Genomic DNA, 22,073 nt, shown 5'->3' with positions numbered 1-22,073 from the left:
ATAATTTCCCCCTCATCTTTAATAACTACAGGGCAGGTAAGTGCAACATGGCTTCCTCCATGCTGTACTTGCTATATTTGGCCAGTGCAAATGGTTGACAATTTTGTTCAGTTTGATTTTTTAAAACGAATCTAGAAATTCCTTTGTAAATTCAACAGAAAGCAAAACTTAAAATAAAGAGTATCTGTGAAAGCAAAACTGATAGGAAGGATTCTATGGCTCTCTACTACTGTCCAGCCTATATGTTTACAAGGTCTTTAGCCTTCTAGGAGCCTTGGTGGCACAGTGGTTAAATGCTTGTACTACAGCCACTCACTCAGAACTAGGTTGCGAGTTCAATACCAAAAAAAGGTCTCAAGCTTGACTCAGGCTTGCATCCTTCCGAGGTCACTAAAGTGAGTACCCAGATTGTTGGGGGCAATTAGCTTGCAGTTGTAAACCACTTAGACACTGCTAGTTCAGTATGAAGCAGTATATAAATGAAGCTCTTTGTTTGTTTGTTTCTCTGCTGGCTCACAATATACCTCACAGTAAGTACACATCCCAGGATTGTGTAGGATGGAGCCATGGCAGTCAAAGTGCATTATTTCTACATGTGTAAATGCATCCTTAGTCACATCCACAAAGCTATGCTTGCTTAAGCATTATCAGATCACTTATTTCAGCACTAAGCTTTCATCAATATAAATCCATTTACAAAGGCCCTACGTGGACAATAGAAGAGACAACGAATTGCAAAAATCAAATAACATAATCAAAGAGGAAATGGTTTAAGGAAAAACACTTAGCTATTAAAGACGGCCGCCTCGCTGCGAGGCAGGCCGTTTTGCCGAAGAATTAGCACAAAAACTATAAGCCCCAGAATGCTCTGGGGCTTGCCTGGCTCCCTATTGGTGCGTGGGGCGGAAGGGGCGGCCCTTCCGCCCCGTGACGCTCTGGGAGCCGGACTTTGTGGTGCGGGACTTCTGGTCCTCCAGGGCAGCTCATTGTATGGGCTGCCCTGGAGGAGGAGCCCCGCACTGCACGTTGGAGGGGGCAGGGCCTAGGCCTTTATTAAGGCCGCGTTGTCGGCCCCGTCCCCTCAGTCGGCGCTTGGCTTCGCACGGAGCGGAGCCAAGAAGGAAGGGAGGAAGACCGGAGCAGCTTCCTCCCGAGTCTTTCCTCTCTTCCTTGGAGCCGGCGGGGCCGGGATAAGTGGGGCGGTGTGGTGGGGGGCGGCTGTTCCTCCCCCCATCCCCGTTCCACTGGGGGCATTCGCCCCGGTCCGCGGCTCCGTCGCCGATGGACCCAGTGGGGGGTCCACGCGGCCGGCCGAGGCCTGGCCCGCGGGCGCGACGGCCATCTTGTTTTACCCCTCGGGGGAATTTTTTGGTGGGAAAGCCGCTATTTTGTTTTGGCGGGAAAATCCGCCATTTTGTTTTGGCGGGAAAATTCGCCATTTTGTTTTGGTGGGAAGCCGCCATTTAGAATCATTTCAAGGCACTATTCACTGTGCTTCAATTGCCTGGCCTGGCTTTTGTTTACTGAGACTTTGCTTGCGAGCTCTTTTGTTTGGACTTTAGGTCATTGCACTTTGTTTTGGTGCCCTCTGTTCAGTATTTAAATGCCTCCTAAGAAGTCCAGGACTGGCAGGGGCCAGAGCTCAGGAGCCGTGCAGCGGCTCAGATTGTCGGTCCCTTCAAGTGTTGAGACAGGTCCCAGAGACATCTCTCCCAGCTCTAGCAGTGGGTCTGGGGAGAGGCATCGGCCTCCTTCCAGACAACCTGGGGACACACTGACGCAGCCAGATGGGGCTACTGGTTTGTCTGGTGAAATCTTTGGCTGTCCTGTTGAGATCCATAGCAGAGCTCATTCAGAAAGCTACTACTTCCAGCCAGCTTGCCAGTTCTCCGGCGTCTGCTACACCCGAGCCTCAGTTATCCAGACGTCATGTTCCCAGATCGTCGGTTCCTGCATCGACATCTTCGGGTGGTCAAGGCTCCAGTTCATCGGTTCCTTCATCGCGACATCGCGTCCGGCAGGTGTCCAGTTCGTCCAGCTCATCGAGCTCGAGTTCGTCCTCCACATCATCAGCTGAGCGTCGGAAGGAGAAGAAACGAAAACGCAAGGCCAAGAGGAGACGTCGCAGAGCGCGTCGAGAGGGAGTTCTTCAGCCTGCTGTGGAAGGTGGAGATCCTCATGGGGTGCCTTTTGGGAGGGATGGTTTTTGGGTTGAGCATGCTTTGCTTCCTGGTTTGCCCAATTGGGCCATCAAAAAGAGGGCCTGGCGCCCTGGCCTTCAAGGTGTGTGGGTGGATCCGCGCGCAGCAGATTTTCTTGCTTGCTCTCCTGGAGAGCGTCCACCTGGCGCACATCTATCGAAGAAAGTGCGCAAGAATATCCTGAAGGGTTGCTATGTGGACGTTTTTACCCTTCTTCAACCTAAAGGAAAAGATGCTGTGGCTGTCACTTCAACGAAGACAAGTAAGCACGAGCCAAAGGCGGTTCCTGCTGAGCCCACCTTTTCCAATTGGTTAGAGGGCTTTGTTATCTTCAAGGCTGTGGTTTCCATGGCCTTCCCTGAACGTGCTTGGCATTTGGACAGCCATTTTTTGAACGTTCTGCGTGCAAGGACATTCGCAGGTGATGCTGCTGCTATTGCCTACGATGCGGCCTTTCGTCAACATGCGTCGCAGAATTCACGGGAGCGTTGGGACCTGCTCCATAACGAAATTTGGCTGCTAGAGGTGGGCACCCTTGCTAGGTTCAAGGGCCCACAGAAAGGACAGGTCAAGAAGAACGCAAAATTATCTTGTTGGGACTATAATGCTGGACGTTGTTCTCGCACAAATTGTAAATTTGAACATTGTTGTAGTAGTTGTAGAGGGTCTCATCCTAGGTCATCGTGTTCCTGCCCTGCTCCAGCCGTTCAGCCCTTTCGAGCTGGGCGCCCTGCCTTCGCGACCACCGGCAAACGAGAAAGTTCGGGGGGCACCGATGCCGGTACTGCAGGGGGCCAAAAATGACCAGGTTGCTAAGGTTCCAACCCAGGTATCAGCCATGGCTTTTATGCCCGTAAATACCAGTGCTCTTCTCCCTTTATTGTCAGCATACACTAATAAGCAAGCTGCTTCTTATTTGGCTGATGGTTTTTCCTCTGGATTTAGGATCCCGGTTCAAGCCCCCCTTTCACATCATTTTCCTAATAATTTGTTGTCTGCTAGATCCATGCCTGAGGTTATTAGGGCCAAGATCAACAAGGAAATCCAGGCGGGACGCGTGGTTGGTCCCTTTGATTTTCCCCCTTTTGATAATCTGCATATTTCCCCCCTTGGTGTGGTGCCCAAGAAAGCACCTGGGGAATTTAGAATCATTCATCACCTTTCTTACCCTCCAGGGTCTTCAGTGAATGATGCAATCCCCGACGAGTTGTGTTCCGTCAAATATGCCTCCTTTGATCATGTGGTCCGACTCGTTCGGGCGTGTGGAACAGGTGCACTTATGGCCAAGTGCGACATTCAGTCGGCCTTTAGACTCCTCCCGGTTCATCCTGAAGATTTCAAATTTTTAGGTTTCCAGTTCGAAGGAAAATTTTATTTTGACATGGCCATGCCTATGGGCTGCTCTATCAGCTGTGCAGCCTTTGAGTCTTTTAGCACCTTTTTGGAGTGGGAGTTAAAACGCAGGGCCTCTTCCCCTTTGGTTTCTCACTATCTGGATGATTTTATGTTTGTGGGTCCTGCAAATTCCACTATGTGTTCTGATCTGTTAAATGCCTTCACTGGGTTGGCAGCTGAGGTGGGGGTTCCTCTGGCAGCAGATAAGACGGAAGGCCCTGCTACTGCTATGTCTTTTTTAGGTATTCATTTGGATTCTGTTAGGGGCTTTTCCTCTTTGCCTCAAGAAAAGGTTGCCAATCTGTGTGGTTTGTTGGACCATGCCTTGGCTGCTTCTAAGCTTAAGTTAAAACAAGTTCAGTCTTTATTGGGCCATCTGAACTTTGCTTGCAAAGTGGTGGCTCCCGGTAGGGCCTTTTGTGCCAGGCTTGCCAGATCTCTGGCTGGCCCCACGCTTTTGCATCATCATGTTCACATTACCAGACAAATCAAAGAGGACCTTAGGATCTGGTTGCAATTTTTGAATGGCTTTAATGGGATTGCCATCTGGCAAAAATCTTGGTGCCTGGAAGACAAATTACAAGTCCACTCAGATGCTGCTGGAAGCATCGGTTTTGGTGTTTATTTTCAAGGCCATTGGTGCGCTGAAAAATGGCCTGAGGAGTGGCATGGGTCAGATATCTTAAGAGATATGACCTTCCTGGAGCTTTTTCCCATTGTAGTAGCGGTCATCATTTGGTGTTCCGAATTTTCTAACAAAAAGGTGTGTTTTTGGTGCGATAACCAAGCTGTGGTGGCCGTTCTTAATAAGCAAACCTCTAAATCCACTAGGGTCATGGGTTTGGTTAGGAAATTGGTGTTGTGTTGTTTGATTAACAATATTTCTTTCACAGCTCGACATGTCCCAGGATTAAAAAATGAGATTGCTGATGCGATTTCTCGATTGCAGGTTCAGCGGTTTCGTCTGTTGGCCCCAGAGGCAGATCTTCAACCTACCCAGTTTCCGGTGTCCATGTGGGAGGTTGGATGCCTGAAATAATAGATGGTATTTTGGGTTCCATTGCTCCATCTACATTTAAGAGCTATAAGAATGCTTTAAAGAAACTCTTTCAGTTTTTTGGTGAATCAGCTTTACAGCCTTGTTGGCCTGTTACCACAGAAGTGGTTTTGCAATTTTTGGTTTGGCTTAGGCACAATAACATTGCACCCAAAACTATGGCCATTCATCTCGCTGGCATTTCTTTCTTTTCAAAGACAGGTGGTTTTAGTGACCCTTGAGCTTCTTTTCTGTTAAAAAGGGCTGTTGAAGGATGGAGAAGAGCTCATGCAATTACTAAAGATATACGTCGCCCTATATGTTTTCAATTGTTATGCAAAATGTATATGCATTTACCTGTTGTTTGTTCATCTCGTTTTGAAATCAAACTGTTTCGTGCAGCATTTACAGTGGCTTTCTTTGGTGCCTTCCAGTTGGGAGAATTGGTGGCCGGGTCCAAGAGCGATGTGTCAGGGCGGGCTTTGGGTGCCTCTGACATCACTTTTTTAAAGCACAGTGTTTCTTTTACGGTTCGCCGGTCCAAGTGCGACCAATTGGGAGCTGGTCAGACTGTGGTGTTGCATCGCTTACGTGGCTCACCTGCCTGCGCTGTTAAGGCCCTTCGATCTTTTTGGAAGATTCGGCCTATGGGTTTGGATTTTCTTTTTGTTCATTTGGATGGATCACCGCTTACCAGATACCAATTTGTTTCGGTACTAAGAATGACTTTAAAAAGTTTGGGGCTCCCAGCTGAGGAATTCGGAGGTCATTCTTTTCGCATAGGTGCTGCTACGGCTGCTTCCAGGGCAGGCTTGCCCGCGCAAGACATCCAAAAAATCGGAAGGTGGAGATCTAAGGCCTACGCAGGTTATGTTTGTCCGCACTTGGACCATTGCACTAATCATTAGCATCACTCTTGGCAAGGTTGGCGGTAGGCCTTCGGTGTAGGCCTTTTGTGGCGGCAGCATAGGCCAGGATCGGCACGGTGTAGGTACCAGGGCCACGGTGCTCTGGTCTGGGAGTCACTAGGTACCCGGGGGCGAATTGGGCAGGCGTATGGCCATTGCGGGGGCCATAACGCGGGTGCGCCTCCCGGTGACTAGGGGCTTAGTGAATATGTGAACGCATGGCATGGTTTGCGGTCAAATTGGGTTCCTTAGCCCCTAGGTCATCCCAAGTGCCTGGTGGGTGCCAGGTTGGTTAATCAGACAACATCGGGTTGTTTGATTTCGCAGATCCTGACCTCATGCTTTGTGCCAACCCATACCAATGGCTTGCTAATAAAGTTGTGGCCTTTCTTCCAAGTTGGTGTTGTGTGGTTTTTTGCAGCAGCATCTAAGGCAAAAGACGGCCGCCTCACTGCGAGGCAGGCCGTTTTGCCGAAGAATCGGCACAAAAACTACAAGCCCTAGAATGCTCTGGGGCTTGCCTGGCTCCCTATTGGTGCGTGGGGCCGAAGGGGCGGCCCTTCCGCCCCGTGATGCTCTGGGAGCCGGACTTTGTGGTGCGGGACTTCTGGTCCTCCAGGGCAGCTCATTGTATGGGCTGCCCTGGAGGAGGAGCCCCGCACTGCACGTTGGAGGGGGCAGAGCCTAGGCCTTTATTAAGGCCGCGTTTTCGGCCCCATCCCCTCAGTCGGCGCTTGGCTTCGCACGGAGCGGAGCCAAGAAGGAAGGGAGGAAGACCGGAGCAGCTTCCCCCGCCCACCCACCGCTGTCTTGTGGGTTTTTGTCACAACTTTGGGCGGCAGCATAGGCCAGGATCGGCACGGTGTAGGTACCAGGGCCACGGTGCTCTGGTCTGGGAGTCACTAGGTACCCGGGGGCGAATTGGGCAGGCGTATGGCCATTGCGGGGGCCATAATGCGGGTGCGCCTCCCGGTGACTAGGGGCTTAGTGAATATGTGAACGCATGGCATGGTTTGCGGTCAAATTGGGTTCCTTAGCCCCTAGGTCATCCCAAGCGCCTGGTGGGTGCCAGGTTGGTTAATCAGACAACATCGGGTTGTTTGATTTCACAGATCCTGACCTCATGCTTTGTGCCAACCCATACCAATGGCTTGCTAATAAAGTTGTGTCCTTTCTTCCAAGTTGGTGTTGTGTGGTTTTTTGCAGCAGCATCTAAGGCAAATCAGCAATTCAGAGATGTGACCACTGAATACTTTCCTGACACACAGAGACAGTGATGGTGTTTCTCTCTCAGAGGCAGTACCCGGGTACACACAAACAACCAGAAACAACTATGCAATTTTCACTGGCAGCCATATATGGTTAATAACACATAAAAGCAGCATTCTGCCAATCAACCCCAGAAGGGCCTTTAGAAAAGCAGGAGAACTAAGCTCAATCAAAAAAGAACAACTAAAGCCTCTGTACAAAAAGTACATATTCAAGAACAAAGATCTAGTCAGGGAGTTTCTTTGTCTAGTTTTATGGCACAATAAGACCCAGGGAAGAACCACCTTCCAATGTCTTTAACTGGCCTCAATCTATGATGCATTTAACTCCCACATACCACAGAGTCATACAGTTATTTAATCTGTATTAATGATAGGTTGCCTGAAGAACAGAATTTCACAAAGAAAACTTTTCCAGTTCATAACCTCTAGGATAATTATGAGCTAAGCATTAGTAGTTCACCCTTGATGCCTAATTACCATCAAGAAGATGGATGTAGTGTAATGGTACTGAAGATACCAAGAAAGCTAGGAAATAAACTTTCAATCCTCATTCATTATGTTCAATGCAAATGCATTGAAGGCCTAGAGGCCCATCATCTGTGCACTAGATCCCAGCCGTGGATGATTGGATTAATTGGTTAATACAACACACTGCTTTACCTATATCTGGATGATACATTATAAAACAGGTTTGTGCATTAGCAGCCAGCAAAGTAACATATGCAAAGAGGCAATAATATAGTTTTTTTGTGGGATTTTCAGACTATGAGGCCTAGTTCTAGAAAAATTTAATCCTGATGTTTTGCCAGAAGCTGTGGCTGGCATCTTCATAAAATCACTTTTTTCCATGCCAGCATTCTCTGAGGATGCTAGTCACAGATGCTGGCAAAACATCAGGAATAAATTCTTCTAGAACATGGCCTCATAGCCTGAAAAACCCACAAAAAACTTTGGATGCCGGCCGTGAAAGCCTTAGACTTCACATTAGGCCTTCGACTTCACAATAGTATGTTTATCCATTTATTCATTTCTTAGAGAATTGAAATGTTTATGTCAACCAGGATGTTCAATATATGTAAATTTGCCAAGACTGGAATAAGAAGGGAACTAAGCAATCAATAATTCCTTGCAAATTAATAGGCCACAAAACTACAAAAATAGAGATTGAAGTACAATCAACATTTTGCTGTCCTGAAGAAGAAACTCTTTAATTGCAGCAAACATATTCAAAATGTTTAAAGATAAGCAACTTTAAACCAACCAATGGGGGGAAAACACAACTACCTGTGTTGAAAGACATATGTTCTTGTCTTAGGCAAGAACAGCCTTTGTATTACTAAGGGGTATAACTGGGCATCTCTACTTCCTTACTACCATCTCCCCAGCAGTGACAGCTTTACCACTTCCAAGATTGTGTCAGTTCTGGTCAATTCTAGTTGTTAGTTTTCATTTTACAGCATCTAATGATAACGCTGAATAACGGTCTTTGTAGTGCTGGTTAAATTTCTCGTTTTCTGAAGCTTTCTAATGGCCTGCTCGAAGATTCAGGTCATTTTAAAGTAAACTTAATCACCATTCAAAGTAGGGAAAGCTCCAGCCATTATCAGTGGTAAGTTGTAATACAGGAGCAAGAAGGAACAGAAAATAAACTGTTAAAAGACTTTTTAATCCATTTGAACAAATGCAGTCTCAAAAATGCACATTATCATTTGCAAATTGTACTTTTTATTCTTCCAGAAAATGATAATTTCATTGCAGCCTTTGTCTTGGCATTTGATTCTTTTAACATAAAGAGATGAAGATCATGAAGTAGATGGCTCTGGCCTTGTCTATATCAAAGGGGAAGAAATCTGTACTCACCTTGATTCTAGTTCTACAGGAACACACACTATAGGACCATTTTAGCACTGGATTTGCTTCTTTTAACTTTAATGCAACTTTTAGCTCTTGCTGTGCCGTTTCCAGGAAAATGTAGTCTTTTTTGCATCTGTGCCCATCTGTATTGGCAGTGGCTCGATGGCGGCAAGATGTATTGGCATGTTGCAAGCATTGTCATTTCCCCCCCAAAAAACAAAGCAAAACTAAACATGTTCAGTGCTACTCTCTGAGCATCAGGGCCACCAACCCTGCTGATCCCCGCCACACTGAAAAATAAATATTAAAAAAAGTCTTTCTCCTCAGGGCTGCTGCTACTGTCTTCCCAGCAAAATCCCACTGGTGAAGTTGGTTCCTCTAAGGTTATATTGAGGTGGCCAGCCATACGATCAAGATTGTGGCGGTCAGTTGGGCTACCATCTCACTGTTGATATCATGGCTGGGCACTTCATTCTAACTTCAAAGCAAGTGACTTTACCAGCAGGGCTCTGCTATTGCTTAGGGCCCACAAAGCCTAGCAAAGGAATTACAGAGCAATTCAGGTGTTGCATAGGAATGGTAAGAAATGGAAAATTTTGTTGTTTTGGGTTGTTGTTTTTAAAGAAACAAGGTGAAAGTTGAGTTCATTGTCTTATTTAGAAAAACAACAGAAAAGCATGTTGTGGAATCTTACTATTTCAAAAATTCATGATTGCATGTGTTTCTGTAGATTATGGCCCACCTTTGTCAAATACATGAAATGTAATCCAGCATATCAATGTGTGTGCTTCTACACTGGAATATATATGTCCAGTATATGTATCACTCTACCTATTTATCCATCCAGAGTTACTACAATTTCATATAAAGAGAGACAAAGTTTTGAATAATATGAAAACTCATACTATAATAGAAGCATTAATTTTTAAGCCAACACAAGCTTCTTTGCTGTTTTTGCTACAGCAGTTTGCTACAGCTACCCTTTCAATGCAGCTGTGCTTCACTGTCTCTGGACATGACCTTGGGGGGAAATCATCATCACATAAAGGTTATTCAAGTAGAAGTTTGATTGAAGATAAGCCAGTCCTTAGCTGTTCAGTGTTTGTCCAAGGAAGTAAGGAAGGAATGACCTTCAAACCAAACAGAAGTAAAAAGACAGACTGACAGTCCCATGATCATTTTTAAGATGGTTTAGAAGATGGCCAACACTCAATGCAGAGAAAAGGTGTAATTAAAAATAAGGTTTATATTTTGCAGTGTAACAGATGGTTTTAGATCAATTAATTAGAAAGTCAAAGAGGTGGGAAATAGAATCCTAAATGAATGAACAGTGAAGTAAAGACAGTGTTCCATCTAGGAACAGCAATCAATAAATGTCACAGATGGAAAGTACAAAGGCCTCTTGAAATTACAATGGAATTTTACTTAAAGACAGTGCATGCTTTGAGAGACGAGGGAAAATTCTCTAATGAATGTAAGTAGCTGTCAAGTACCTTTAAGATACTAATAAATAAGAGACCTTTTCAAATAGCACATTTATTTATATTCTTTTTGCTTCTTCTAGTCATGCAACTGAGAAGAAAAATAATGCATGGGTCTTTTTTCCACAAGAGAAGGGAGCACAGATATATACCTAGCAGATGGATATTTTTTCAGAACTAAAGGATATTTTGCATTCATTACCACCACATAATGCTCAAAATATCTGAGCCCATTTGGTTTTGGAAGTGAAAGAGGGTCAGACCTGATAAACACCTGGCAATACCAGACAAGGCTAGGAAAGAATTCTAAATGAAACCTGGGAGAAATCCAGAGCTGATCACACTAAGCTAGATGGATCAATGTTTTGATTCAGAGCATGGACAGATTAGTATGTTTTAAAATAAAGGAATAACCATTTTTGTTTTCACAGGAAAAAAAAAACAATAATGTCTTGCACTTTAAGGAATAACCCATTTACGACTGTAACTTAAGCTCTTATAAAGTTAATGTCATCCCATGCATCAACTGTAATCCTCCCTTGGTAGTGGTGTGTTGTATTATTTCTTCTGCAAGGCCCTGGTCCCTATAGGTCACTGGACATGTCAGTCAGCTTGTCAAGAGACTCTGAATATTCCACCAAAATAACCTCCAGCTACTACTTACTGATTTACAAACATCAATAACATTTTCCCTTTTTATATGCTTAATGGTATATATCAAAGTCACCACATCAAATGGAATACAGTATTCACTTTAGAATCATAGCATCATACAGGGGACATCTAGTACAACTCACTATCACAACACCTAAAAAAAAGAGTCATCCAACCTCTGTTTAAAGAACTCCAAAGGAGGAAAATCTACTCCCCTCTGAGCCATTCTGTTCCACTATCATACAGCTCTTAAATCAAGAACCTATAGATGGAATCCTCTAGAAACCATCCGAATCAGGGAGCTGTGCATTAAACATATGCACTATGTTTACAAACATGCAGGACAAGTAATTCTTTGATGAAGAATAGCAAATAATGGTTCTGTCTAATGACTTTACATATCCCACTAACTGTTCTGCCTTTCCCCTAACCCACTTCAGTCTCCCTGATCAACCCATAACTTATATTAGCTTCTATTTCTGACTTACACAGGTAACTCCTAATGCTATCCATCATGCTATTTTGCCCCATGTTGTCAATCATTTTTCCACTCACCTGTCTTCTTTGGGGATTGAAGAGATTGTATTCTTGACATTTTGAAAGATCACATTGATATCGATTCATGGCCAGCCCCACCCACTGCCTGTGCTGTCTTCTTCCCTGAGAAACATCAGATATTCTGGAGAATGGGGTTGTGTGTGGAAAATTCTCACAAATAGCACCACACCAACACAGATAGTCCCCTACTTGCTCACCAGCAACAACAAATCACATAATGAAGATACAAACATAAGAAACCAGATCCTGTGCCACACAAATATATTTTCTTCATCCTCGGGTCCACTCTTGCAAAACTATTACAGGAAACAGCACTGTTATGATGTACATCAATAAGTTAAAAAAATCCATTCATCTTCCAATGCAATGTATCTATTACTGCAATTAAAGTCCTTTTGCATTCTAGATAGGGTCAATCTCTATATGAACAAATAGAGACCAATTTGATGACAGAAATAGTAATATTAAAAAAAAACAACGGTGGGAAAACATTAGAACCAAAATATTGCTACTCACCTTCAAATGGTGCTTTGGGGCAAAATAACTTGGTTGCATTCTTTAAAAAGGTTGATAGGGTTCCTACTTTATCTCCTGTGGCCAAAGATCAATTTGCACTCACACAGATAAAGAAGTTTAATCACAATTGATTCAACAATGGAAGGATGCCTTTCCTCAATGTCCTATGTAAAGCCGGCAGAGCAGAAAGCTCTGGCATCATAACTATGTGTGAGTGTCAGCTGTCAGAAATGGAGAACAGGATGCAACTAGCCTGACAACCACATGAGCACTTCCAGCATTTGGCTGGAAGCTTCTTGATATATCCTACAGGCCAGGCAATTGCTCTTGTGGAAGAGTTCTTTTGTTCTTCCCTTTTTGTTGCCACATTCTATTTCTCTGCATGGATTGTTATAATATTTTTTCTTATCCATGCACATAAGTCATTGAATAGTTGCAGTCATCAGTTTGACTCTATGCCTCTCACATTTTACGTTTGCTTCCTGACTGTCCTTAACTGCTTGAAGAGTTTTTGTACTTTGGTCTTTGTTCATCCTTTTTTGTTGTCACCCATCCACAAAAGTTTGTTGTTAAATGCCACCAGGTTTGCTCTAACTTATGGTGTCCATTTGAATGAGAGACTCCCTCAAGACACCCTGTTATAAACAGCCCTTCTAAGATCTTGTAAACTCAGGCCTGTAGTTCCTTTGATTGAGAGTATCTACTTGTAATGTGGTCTTCCTCTTTTCCTGACTTCATTTGTACCAAACAGAATGGTCTTTTCTAATTAGTCATTAGTTGAATCGTGATATGACCAAAGCACAACTGTCTCAGTTTACTCATTTTGACTTACAGGGAGAGTTCAGGACTGATGTGCTAAAGACCCATTTACTTTGTCTTTTTCATCTTCCATGGTATTTGCACAACTCTGCTCCAACACCCCATTTCTAATGAGTTTATTCTCTTCTTGTTAGCTTTTTTCACTGTCCATGCATGACACAATAAACATGTTAGTCTTTAAGTTATCGCACGACTCTGCTCTATATTTGTTGCAACACATGAACACCACTACATTGCAGAAAATTGAAAGTGTGATGCTTTATCTGTGTTTGCATCAATATACATCCATTGTAGCTATGGCAATTTCACTGTTTCTGGCTCTGTAACCCAAAGGTGTTGGGGGAAACATGAAGAAAATAAAAGAATTGCACAAGGGACCTCACTATCTAATTTTAAAAGACAAAATGTATGCAAAAATGTACTTTGCTTCACTATCTCTCAATTGTCTCTGGAGCTTCTGTTTTGAAATAAAGGACACTGTGAAAATGGAGAAGAGGAAGACCAGAGAGATTGATGCCTATGAGAAAAATGAGATATTAGGAGGGCAGATAATCACACTATCTATTTCTACCTGCTTTCATTGTTAATGAGAATAAATATGTTCAGGATGCATACATGGCCAGCATTTTTAATTATACCAGTTCCATTTGCTCCTGTCTATTGGTCTCATGGCTTCATTAGCCAGCATGATCAGAGACAAAGCAAATCAATGTGATAGAGAATTCATGACTCACTTCTCCTGACACTAAAGACCCAAACCATAAATTTTAACATTTAGTTTATCTCTAAATGGGACAAGCCATTTCTCTTATCCATTGCAGTTAGCTGTAAATTCTCCTGACCCCCTCCCCTTCTCTCTTGTTTTGCTTTATCTAACTACAAGATACTAAATTTAGATGTCCAAATGGTCAAAAATCAGAAACTGCATATTCCATTATCAGCCTTCACTCTAATTTTCTTTTTTGAGAGTATAAGAGGCTATTTCATAGAGGGAATGTTGCTGTTAAGAAAATGAACAAAGCCTATGTTAATAACTAAGATGATGGAAAAAGCAGCCAGTCAGACAAGGTCAAAAGCTTTCAGTGTGGAAAGAAAGGGAGAGTAAGAGAAACAAAATAACTGTGTAAGCATTTTCAATCAAACTTGTAGAACTCAATTGGTTGTCTTTTTCTTCATTCTGACTTCCAATTTTCCTCTTTATGCCATTCTTAGGTCCACATTTGTATGACTTTATGGAAAGTATCGATGTTCAAAGACATGGGATGCCATTTTGTTGCCCATACTAAGTTGGATCTGTCAAACTGAGAAAATGAATCTGCCCAAGGAACAAGGGCTCTTGATTGTAGCTCCTTCTTCTCTCTACAGTTCTGAAGATCTTTTGTAACAATGTGGAATATGACAAAGATGGTCATAAGGAGAAGCTGCATAACCCACCTACCCCCACCTGCCCCTTAACTAATTCCATTCATGGGATAGAGACTAGCATAGATGATTATCCCCCACCTTTTAAAAAATGGAAATACAATGTGCCTTCCATTCACTTTCTGGATTCTGTAACACTTTAAATATTTGAGAATATTTTATTGACTGGTTTTGCTTCTCTCTATTTAGTGTAAGGCCCTAACCCTCCCGAAATCACCCCCCACTTCCCCCCAAAAAGCAAGACTGGTTTTAAATGAATTTTCAGATACTCAGTGTAAGCAGCTAGATTGCTTTTAGTATGTTCTGGATAAGAAGATACATTTTTCAGACAGATTTCCCCAAGTACCTTGTGTTCAAAGGCTTGGATTTCTCTGATTCTTCAATTAAATATACCTAAGGTGAGTTGTTTCCATGCCAAAAGAGTTCTCTCTTACTGTTTTGTGATATTTGAATTTCCTTGTTATGAGAAAGGGAGATACACAAATTATGCAATTTTAAAAATGGCTCTGTGTACAGGCTGCACTTTTAAAATGAACATTTTAGCCCAAATTGGTTGAACAGCCAGTTGAGACAGTGATTTTGGGCTGCACCAGTGTTAATGCTGGTTGGATTGATTGATTGATTGATTGATTGATTCAGGACTTCATGATCTCCATGACTGTGTAAAGTTGTCATTAACCCAATGTATAGAGCAAGCCATATCCTTTCATTTTTGTCTCAGGCTGTGAGACAGTCAATCTGAATATTGGGGAACTCCAACAAATCCCATTATCATGATCAGAACCTGATGAGCTTTGGAGTCACAACACCAGTTTCTCCCTGCAGGGGTGGAGGACTAGGGTATACATGGATTCCTGAATGCTCTGTAGGCTGTACTCTGACTTTGGAACAATGAGGTACAAAGGGCTATTGATACACTGTTCCTGAATGCCTTCTCCAGGACTAAGGTACATGTTCTGCTTCCTTGTACACCAGGCGATGCAAATAATGAGAAAAGCTACATAATAGCAAGAGCTACATAATGTCTCCAGCTCTCCTTTGAAGATCACCAAGGACACATGTTAAATCACATAACCATGGCTATTATGTGACAAGTGAGAGCAACAAAACAAAGAGGAGAGGGAGAGAGAGAGAGAGAGAGAGAGAGAGAGAGAGAGAGAGAGAGAGAGATTGACTCTGTCCTTCTGTGTCTGTGCCTATGAGAGGAAGAGGGAACACTTATTTTGTTTCTTCCCTTGCATTCTCAAGCAGCTGTACACTGGAACTGTTCAAACTACTTAGACAGTGATCAACACTCACCTTTGTGAGTGGAAGTCTAGGTGCTTCAGAGGCCTGCTGTGACATTTTTATTAAGCTGTTTGGGGATAAAACCACTCATCTCTGCTGTCATTTTGACATTTTTATGGCATGCCTGATGCTTTGTCTAGCCCAGTTGCTTGGGATGGGTTTCACTTGCTGTACACTGAAGATTTGGGCCACATGCTTACAGTAATGTGTCCAGTCTCACACTCTCTTAATCTTTGTTCCTCATGGCTAATTATAATTAACCAAATTGGTTCAGGGTGTTGTGAACACCTCTTGTCCCAAACTGGCAGTGGTTCAATCATTCCTACTTTGGACCCATAATCTTGCCAGTTGATGGCCAGTTGCAAATGTTATCTTGGATGGAATGTCTCAAGTTTTGGTGGTACAACTGAAGGCATTTTTGAATGATGCCAGTTATCCAAATCCATTTCATTCTGGATTCAGAACTGGTTACAGGATTGAATTGGTAATGATTACTTCAGTGCATTACATTTTCATCACAGAGATGGAGTGCAGCTTTATTGTTCTTCCTTGACTTTGTTACCACTGAGTATGCAATCCTTCTGGATTGGCTTTCCTGGGATGTGGGGCTGTACCTTGAGCAGCAAAATAGCTGGGATGACCCTGGCTCAAGAAGACCCTCTTTGGCCTCCAATCAGTTGTGTCCATCTGTCTGTCTATGCGTATGAGTTTAAAGGACTGATTTTTTTGTAGGTATTGTAGTCCCTGAATTTTTTTCTCTCCCATAATTCTAACAGTGTAAAGGAAGCAACAACATAATTAATCATCATGAACAATTGTGTGGGCAAGAGTACAGGAATGGGGAGAGCTTATAGAGTGGCAGCTTTATGCTTTGTGTTGCCACAGCAACCCTTCTTTCTTCTGACAAATAGCCAGGTAGGTAGGCTCATAATAAAAGGTTTTTAATCTAGGCTCTGCCTCAAACTTCTAAAGATCAGGGAAGAGTTTGTAGAAAGTGGCAAACCTATTCAAAGGAATTCATAGTTATGAGACACTTGCCAGTGTCTACTAGTAAGGCCTATTCCCAAGAAAGCAAGGCTGAAACACTATGCCTGTGACTGAAGGTCATGCAGCACTGGTGAGGGAAGAAAGACAATTATCTTCCAGATAGAGTTGTTAGGTCAGGACTATTCCAGGCCTTGACAGTTTAGAGCCAAAACATGAGACCTAAAGATGACTTCTTATGATGTCACAGGAAGCATGCCCAGGTGATGTTACAAGGGTCATGTTATATGGGACAGCTCCTGATAATGTCATTGAGCATAAAACATGAAGCATCTACCACACTTGTAGTATGTGGTTTTAAAAAATCGGATGAGGTCCACACACACACACACACACACACACACACACACACTTTGAAAGCAGTGTTCTAGCCCTGAGATTCCTTTCTTTAACCCTAAGACTGGAGAAAGGAATGCAGTTGTGATGACTCATGGCAAAACAATAAGATCTGGCAACTGTCCTGAGTTCTGGAGCTAAGCAGTCTGTCACTCCAGGCTTTATGTCTTTCATAGAGTCTGAGCCTGTGACCTTTTTGCTCCTGCAACCATCTCCTATCCTGGCATAGTCACACTGGCATAATGTGCCAATTTGATTCTGGCTGATATGTTGCATATGCAGCTGTCCCTCTACTTTTTATTTACTACAATTCATGGGGTTGCCACAAATCAACAGGTGACTTGAAGGCATGTGTACGCACACACAGATACACACCAGGTTAAAGGTTAGCAAAATGTGTACTTTAACTCCTAAATAGGATGAACACATGGAATTAGGCAACAAAAGACAAGCAATAACATTTCAACTCCATTAGCAACAGAAAAGTAACTTCACTTCATATCTAGGTTGCTCCTGTCCTATACAATTCTCCCAAAACTTGCATGATGTATTTTCTGCATTATGATAGGCCAATAAAGGTATAACTCTTTTCTGGATTTTGGATTTTATTGTATATTGCTGCACAGCCAACATGACTACACATAAATATGTCTCCAGATCTTAGAAATTTTGAAGGAATAAGGAGGTTAAATTCCCTCTCTAGGACTTCTCTGATCCCCAATTGTCACACTTTCCCCAAATGCATTTTAAATATCCTGATTATTCAATGGAAAGATGCATTTAATGTCAAATCTGCTTTGGCCTTATTCAACAACTCTCCAAGGAACATGGGCAGAAAGGGGTTGACATCGTTGTTAAATATGATTATACTAGAGCCTCTTAGAATCCCAAGGGTAGCAATTTCAGAGTTATTTACAAAGTTACAGGCCCACTTCAGTCAAAACTCTAATTCATCCTCAAGAATATTATTATCAAAAACTAATACTAGTGGATTCCCTAAAATTTTCTGCTCTATTATTATAGATTCTATTAATGTCATCAGTTATATTGAGAGACTAGCCCAGGGCCAGAGCTATACTTTTGCACACTTTCCCCACTCTGCGAGATTAAACATTGCTTTTATTATGGTTGCTAGAAGGTGACAACCTTGCTATTTCTGCCCAGAAATATATTATAGTACTTAATGAAACTGTATAGCTGGGCTACCAGTTCACAGCCATAAATAGCATGCTACTAGAATAGCAAATAAACAAACAAAAAGGGCTAAGTCAAACTAAAAATCCCATTAAAATGCAAATATTGTGTATGGACCCAGAAAAAAAATAGTCCTAAGTGTTTTTATGGGAACATAGTTAATTTGGGTGCTCGCTTCAGCAGTACATAAATTGGAACAATACAGAGATGATTAATATGGCCCTTGTGTGAGGGATGGCACACATGTTCCATAAATATTTTGAGAGCCAGTATAATGTGAGAGCGAGCATGGTGTAGTGGTTTGAGTGTTGGGCTACAACTCTGGGAGAACAGTGGTCAAGTCCTCACTCAGCCATGGAAACCTACTATGTGACCTCAGCTTCAGAGGAAGACAAAAAAAAAAAAAAAACCCTTCTGAAAAAATCTTTCCAAGAAAGACCCATAAGAGGTTTGCCTTAGGGGTTCCATAAATAGGAAATGACTTGAAGGCACACAATGAGTTAATTTTGGACATATCATATGGTGTAAAACAATCCTACATTAAGGATATTATCCTGTACATACTTTTCTAGAGACTGAGCCCCCCCAAATTATGGAATTTATTTCCAAGGACTCATTCACATTAGATGACCATACTGTTGATATCTCAGGCTGTTGGTTTGGTGAAGCACTGGACCACTTTGGCTGAGAATTGTTAGGGACATCCACATACATATGATTACCTTGTTGTTGCTGCTGCTGCTGTTGTGTGCTTTCAAAACCTAGCATGGGTTTTTTTTGGGCATGTTTCTTCGGAGGGTGTTTGCCATTGCCATCCTCTGAGGCTGAGAGTGTGTGATTTGCCCAAGGTCACCCAGTCATCTTCTATGGCTGAGTGGGAATTCAAACACTGTTGCTCAAGGTCATAGTACAAGTTTCAAACCACTACACCACATTGGCTCTCAATGTGGATAACCATTTTTGGGCACTGAAAGAGTTGGTGCCATCTCCCTCCCTCTCTTTCCATTGGCCATCTCCTCCCACCAAAGGTACTGTGAAACCCCTGAATCTGCCCCACAGGTGTATTCTGTGCTATACAGCGAGAAAGCAGTTTCAGAGAAGCATCATGCTGCATTCCCATAGCTGGATGTGAAATAATGAACATCAGTGCTGAGATCCAGCAGAGTGCTGCTGTCACTATTTCTTTCTACCTATGTGGATGTAGTCAGATGCAATCTCCCATGGAATCTTAGGAGTCACTGTTGAGGGAGGGGAATTTAAAATGCTGAGACAGAGTTGTCAATCCTACATCTACTGAGTATAGTGTAAATATCTGCAAGTGGATCTATGATATGCTGAGTCATATACCCTCCCCCTCGATTACTGATAAACTCCCAAAGTTGCCCCAGACCAGCCACTCCTTTTGGAGACAGAAAAAGGGTGCCTTTGCCACCGCCGCAACACTTTCTGGTGCTCCTATTGGCATGTGTCATCTGGATGCCATGCTAAAGGAGCGCCATGATGCTGCCCACCAGACAGTCAGGCACACAGTGTGTTGCTTGCATCAGGGCAGCACCGAGGTGTGCGTTGTGTGGACTCTACGCCCCCACTCTGCCCCGAGGCTGGTGTTAAACGCCAGTCTGTTCAGCCTCTTAGTTAACTTTAATTATGAGCTTGCAGTTGCTTGTTTTGTTTGCAGTGTTTTGGACTAAGCAATAAACAATCTTATCTTTATTACAACTGGTGAATCAAAAATTCTGTAAACCAAAGAGTCCCTCATTAAACATGGGCGGGATACAGACCGCCGCTTTGCGGCGGTCTCCTGCCGGCGCCATTTGCTCCGCGCGGGAGCTGCAGCAGCCAAACCGCGCAGCTCCCACGCGGAGCAAAAAAGAAGCTCCATTTCGGAGCTTCTTTTTGCGGCGCCTTTATGATGTCGCGAGGCGCCGCTGGTGCATTCGCAACGTCATAGGCGCCGCGACACGTCTGGACGCTATGCGTCCAGTACGTAAACATGGCGGCCCCCATGTGGAAGGGGCGCCGCCATGTTGTACGTATTCTATACGTACTAGGGCTAGGGGTGTGTGGAAGCACCGCCCCTTCCTAACCCTAGTACGTATAAAATACATACTATATGGCGGTTTGTATCCCGCCTTAGAAGTTCAGTTAAGAATCACATTCTTCTGCAGGATCAGTGTGATTTCTGCACTGACACTTTAAGCTGTTTTACTTGCAAATTATTGTTTATATTTGCTTGTCTTTTATATTTAGAAAGATTTCATTACTTTGATTGGCTTCATTATGCTTCTGTGGTATGTTTGAGTACAGATACATTGATTCTGGTCTGAATAAACATATTGAGGATCATATTTCAAGTTTCACAAGGCAGACAAAGTATTGTACCTGAGGAGGTTGCAAATAAAATACAAACTTAATATGTTAGAATACTGTGAAGGCTTACCTTTGAAGCAGTCTTCTGAGTGTTGTATCACCCATCCAGGTATCATTTTGACAACATTTTCCAGGCTTGAGGGCAAATTATTCATAATTATTGGCAGTAAAGCCCAAGAGGTGGGACTGTGAGGAAGTAGGAGTTTGTGGAGGTGGCAAAATTACATCTCCACATTACAGCATCTGAGAATTTGTTCCAAGAAAAGCATATTCTCTGAGGCATGTGGTGTAAAAAGGGCCAGAAGTGATTATATAAGAAAATGGATCTCAGTGAATACAGATTAGTGGCATTAACTTTAACCACAGAAAACAGGGGAGGCCAAAGGGTAGGAGAACAAAACCATCACACAGAGCTTGTTTTCCAGACTTGTGGGCATACATTAATGAAGAGGGATTATGAATGAATGTCTGTGCATGCATGCGTGTTAATCAGCTCTGCTTTGGACAGTTCTATTATGAAAAGGTACTTGAACTGACATCTGGTACTGAACCCCATTTTACCAGTCTCCTTTATGTTAATCGTGAGTAGATTCACAATAATGATAATTATGTTGATGTTGTTCTTATTGATAGTGATGATTGGTGATGATGGTAGTAGTAATTTAAGAAGCTGAAACTAATTGTATGGGGGATTTCCAAACTGGGGCTCATTATCAAAATAACATACAAGTACATTTTAGTTGAGGGCCAGTGTGGTGTAGTTTTGGACTAGGACCTTGGAGACCAGGATTTGAATTCCCATTCAGTCAAGGAAACCCACTGAGTGACCTTAGGCCTCAGAGGGAAGCAAAGCAATCTTGCCAAGAATACCTTGTGATAGGTTTGTTTTAGGGTCATTATAAGTCAGAAATGGCATGAAGGCACACAACAACAACCACATTTTAGTAACAGCAATGAATAAATAGAGCAGAGAAAGAGAGAGAGAGAGAGAGAGAGAGAGAGAGATGTATCTTGGTGTTTTTGATTTAGGGTGACTCTAAGGCAATCCTTTCAAAGGGATTTCTTGGCAAGATTTGTTCAGAGGGGTTTACCTTTGCTGCTCTCTGAAGCTGAAAGGATGGAATTTGCCCAAGGCCACACACACAGTAAGCATTGATAGCTGAGCAGGGATTTGAACCCTGGTCTTCCAGAGTCCTAATCCAACAGTCAAACCACTACACCATGCTGGCTCTCTAAAGGTATCTATGTACAGGTAAAATTATGGCAATGTTGCAGGGGTATCTTGTATACTAGTAGTTCCATAACAGTGGGATGGGACCCTCAGGGAGGCACTATATTTCTCAAGGGGTGGCCCAAAAAAAGTCAGCCTGCAAGTACAGCAAGTGTGAAAAAGGGACAAGCCCTACACACCCCATCTCTCTCTCTCTCTCTCGCTCTGTGTCTGTGTGTGTGTGTGTGTGTGCGCGCGCGCACATGTGTGCACTGTTGAGGATTGATTAGTTCCTGCAAAAGAGTGGTGCTAAGTGTATTCTCCCAGTATGCCTTCCTCCAACTTCAGATATAGCAAAAAATAGCTTTTCTTTTTTGTGCATTTTCTGCTCAGCTTCTCCAAATGTGCTGACATTGGTGCAGCAGATACATGCCCCTTAGCAACCATGAGATCAGGCCAACTTGCCAATCTCAGGGGAGAACGAAGGAGAGGCAATTGAAAAAACCCTACACCCCCC

At 43.1% G+C, this 22,073-nt stretch overlaps 1 protein-coding gene and 1 pseudogene across 1 annotated transcript; both read left to right on the top strand.

Annotated features, from left to right (window-relative positions):
* The first annotated feature begins 3,207 nt into the window (after positions 1 to 3,207).
* Positions 3,208 to 4,635, top strand: LOC149309844 (uncharacterized). Its single transcript, XM_089534013.1, has one exon. It carries the CDS (start codon positions 3,208 to 3,210, stop codon positions 4,633 to 4,635), a length of 1,428 nt encoding a protein of 475 aa, XP_089390139.1.
* A 13,504-nt stretch (positions 4,636 to 18,139) lies between these two features.
* LOC149309843 (U6 spliceosomal RNA) lies at positions 18,140 to 18,237 on the top strand (annotated as a pseudogene).
* Positions 18,238 to 22,073: the final 3,836 nt, after the last annotated feature.

Source organism: Sceloporus occidentalis, unplaced genomic scaffold (assembly GCF_023333645.1).
Source record: "Sceloporus occidentalis isolate IW3139 unplaced genomic scaffold, rSceOcc1.0.p SCAF_7, whole genome shotgun sequence".
Taxonomy (NCBI): Eukaryota; Metazoa; Chordata; class Lepidosauria; order Squamata; family Phrynosomatidae; genus Sceloporus; species Sceloporus occidentalis.
The sequence above is the reverse complement of the archived record's forward strand: the minus strand, read 5'-3'. Positions and strand labels throughout refer to the sequence as shown.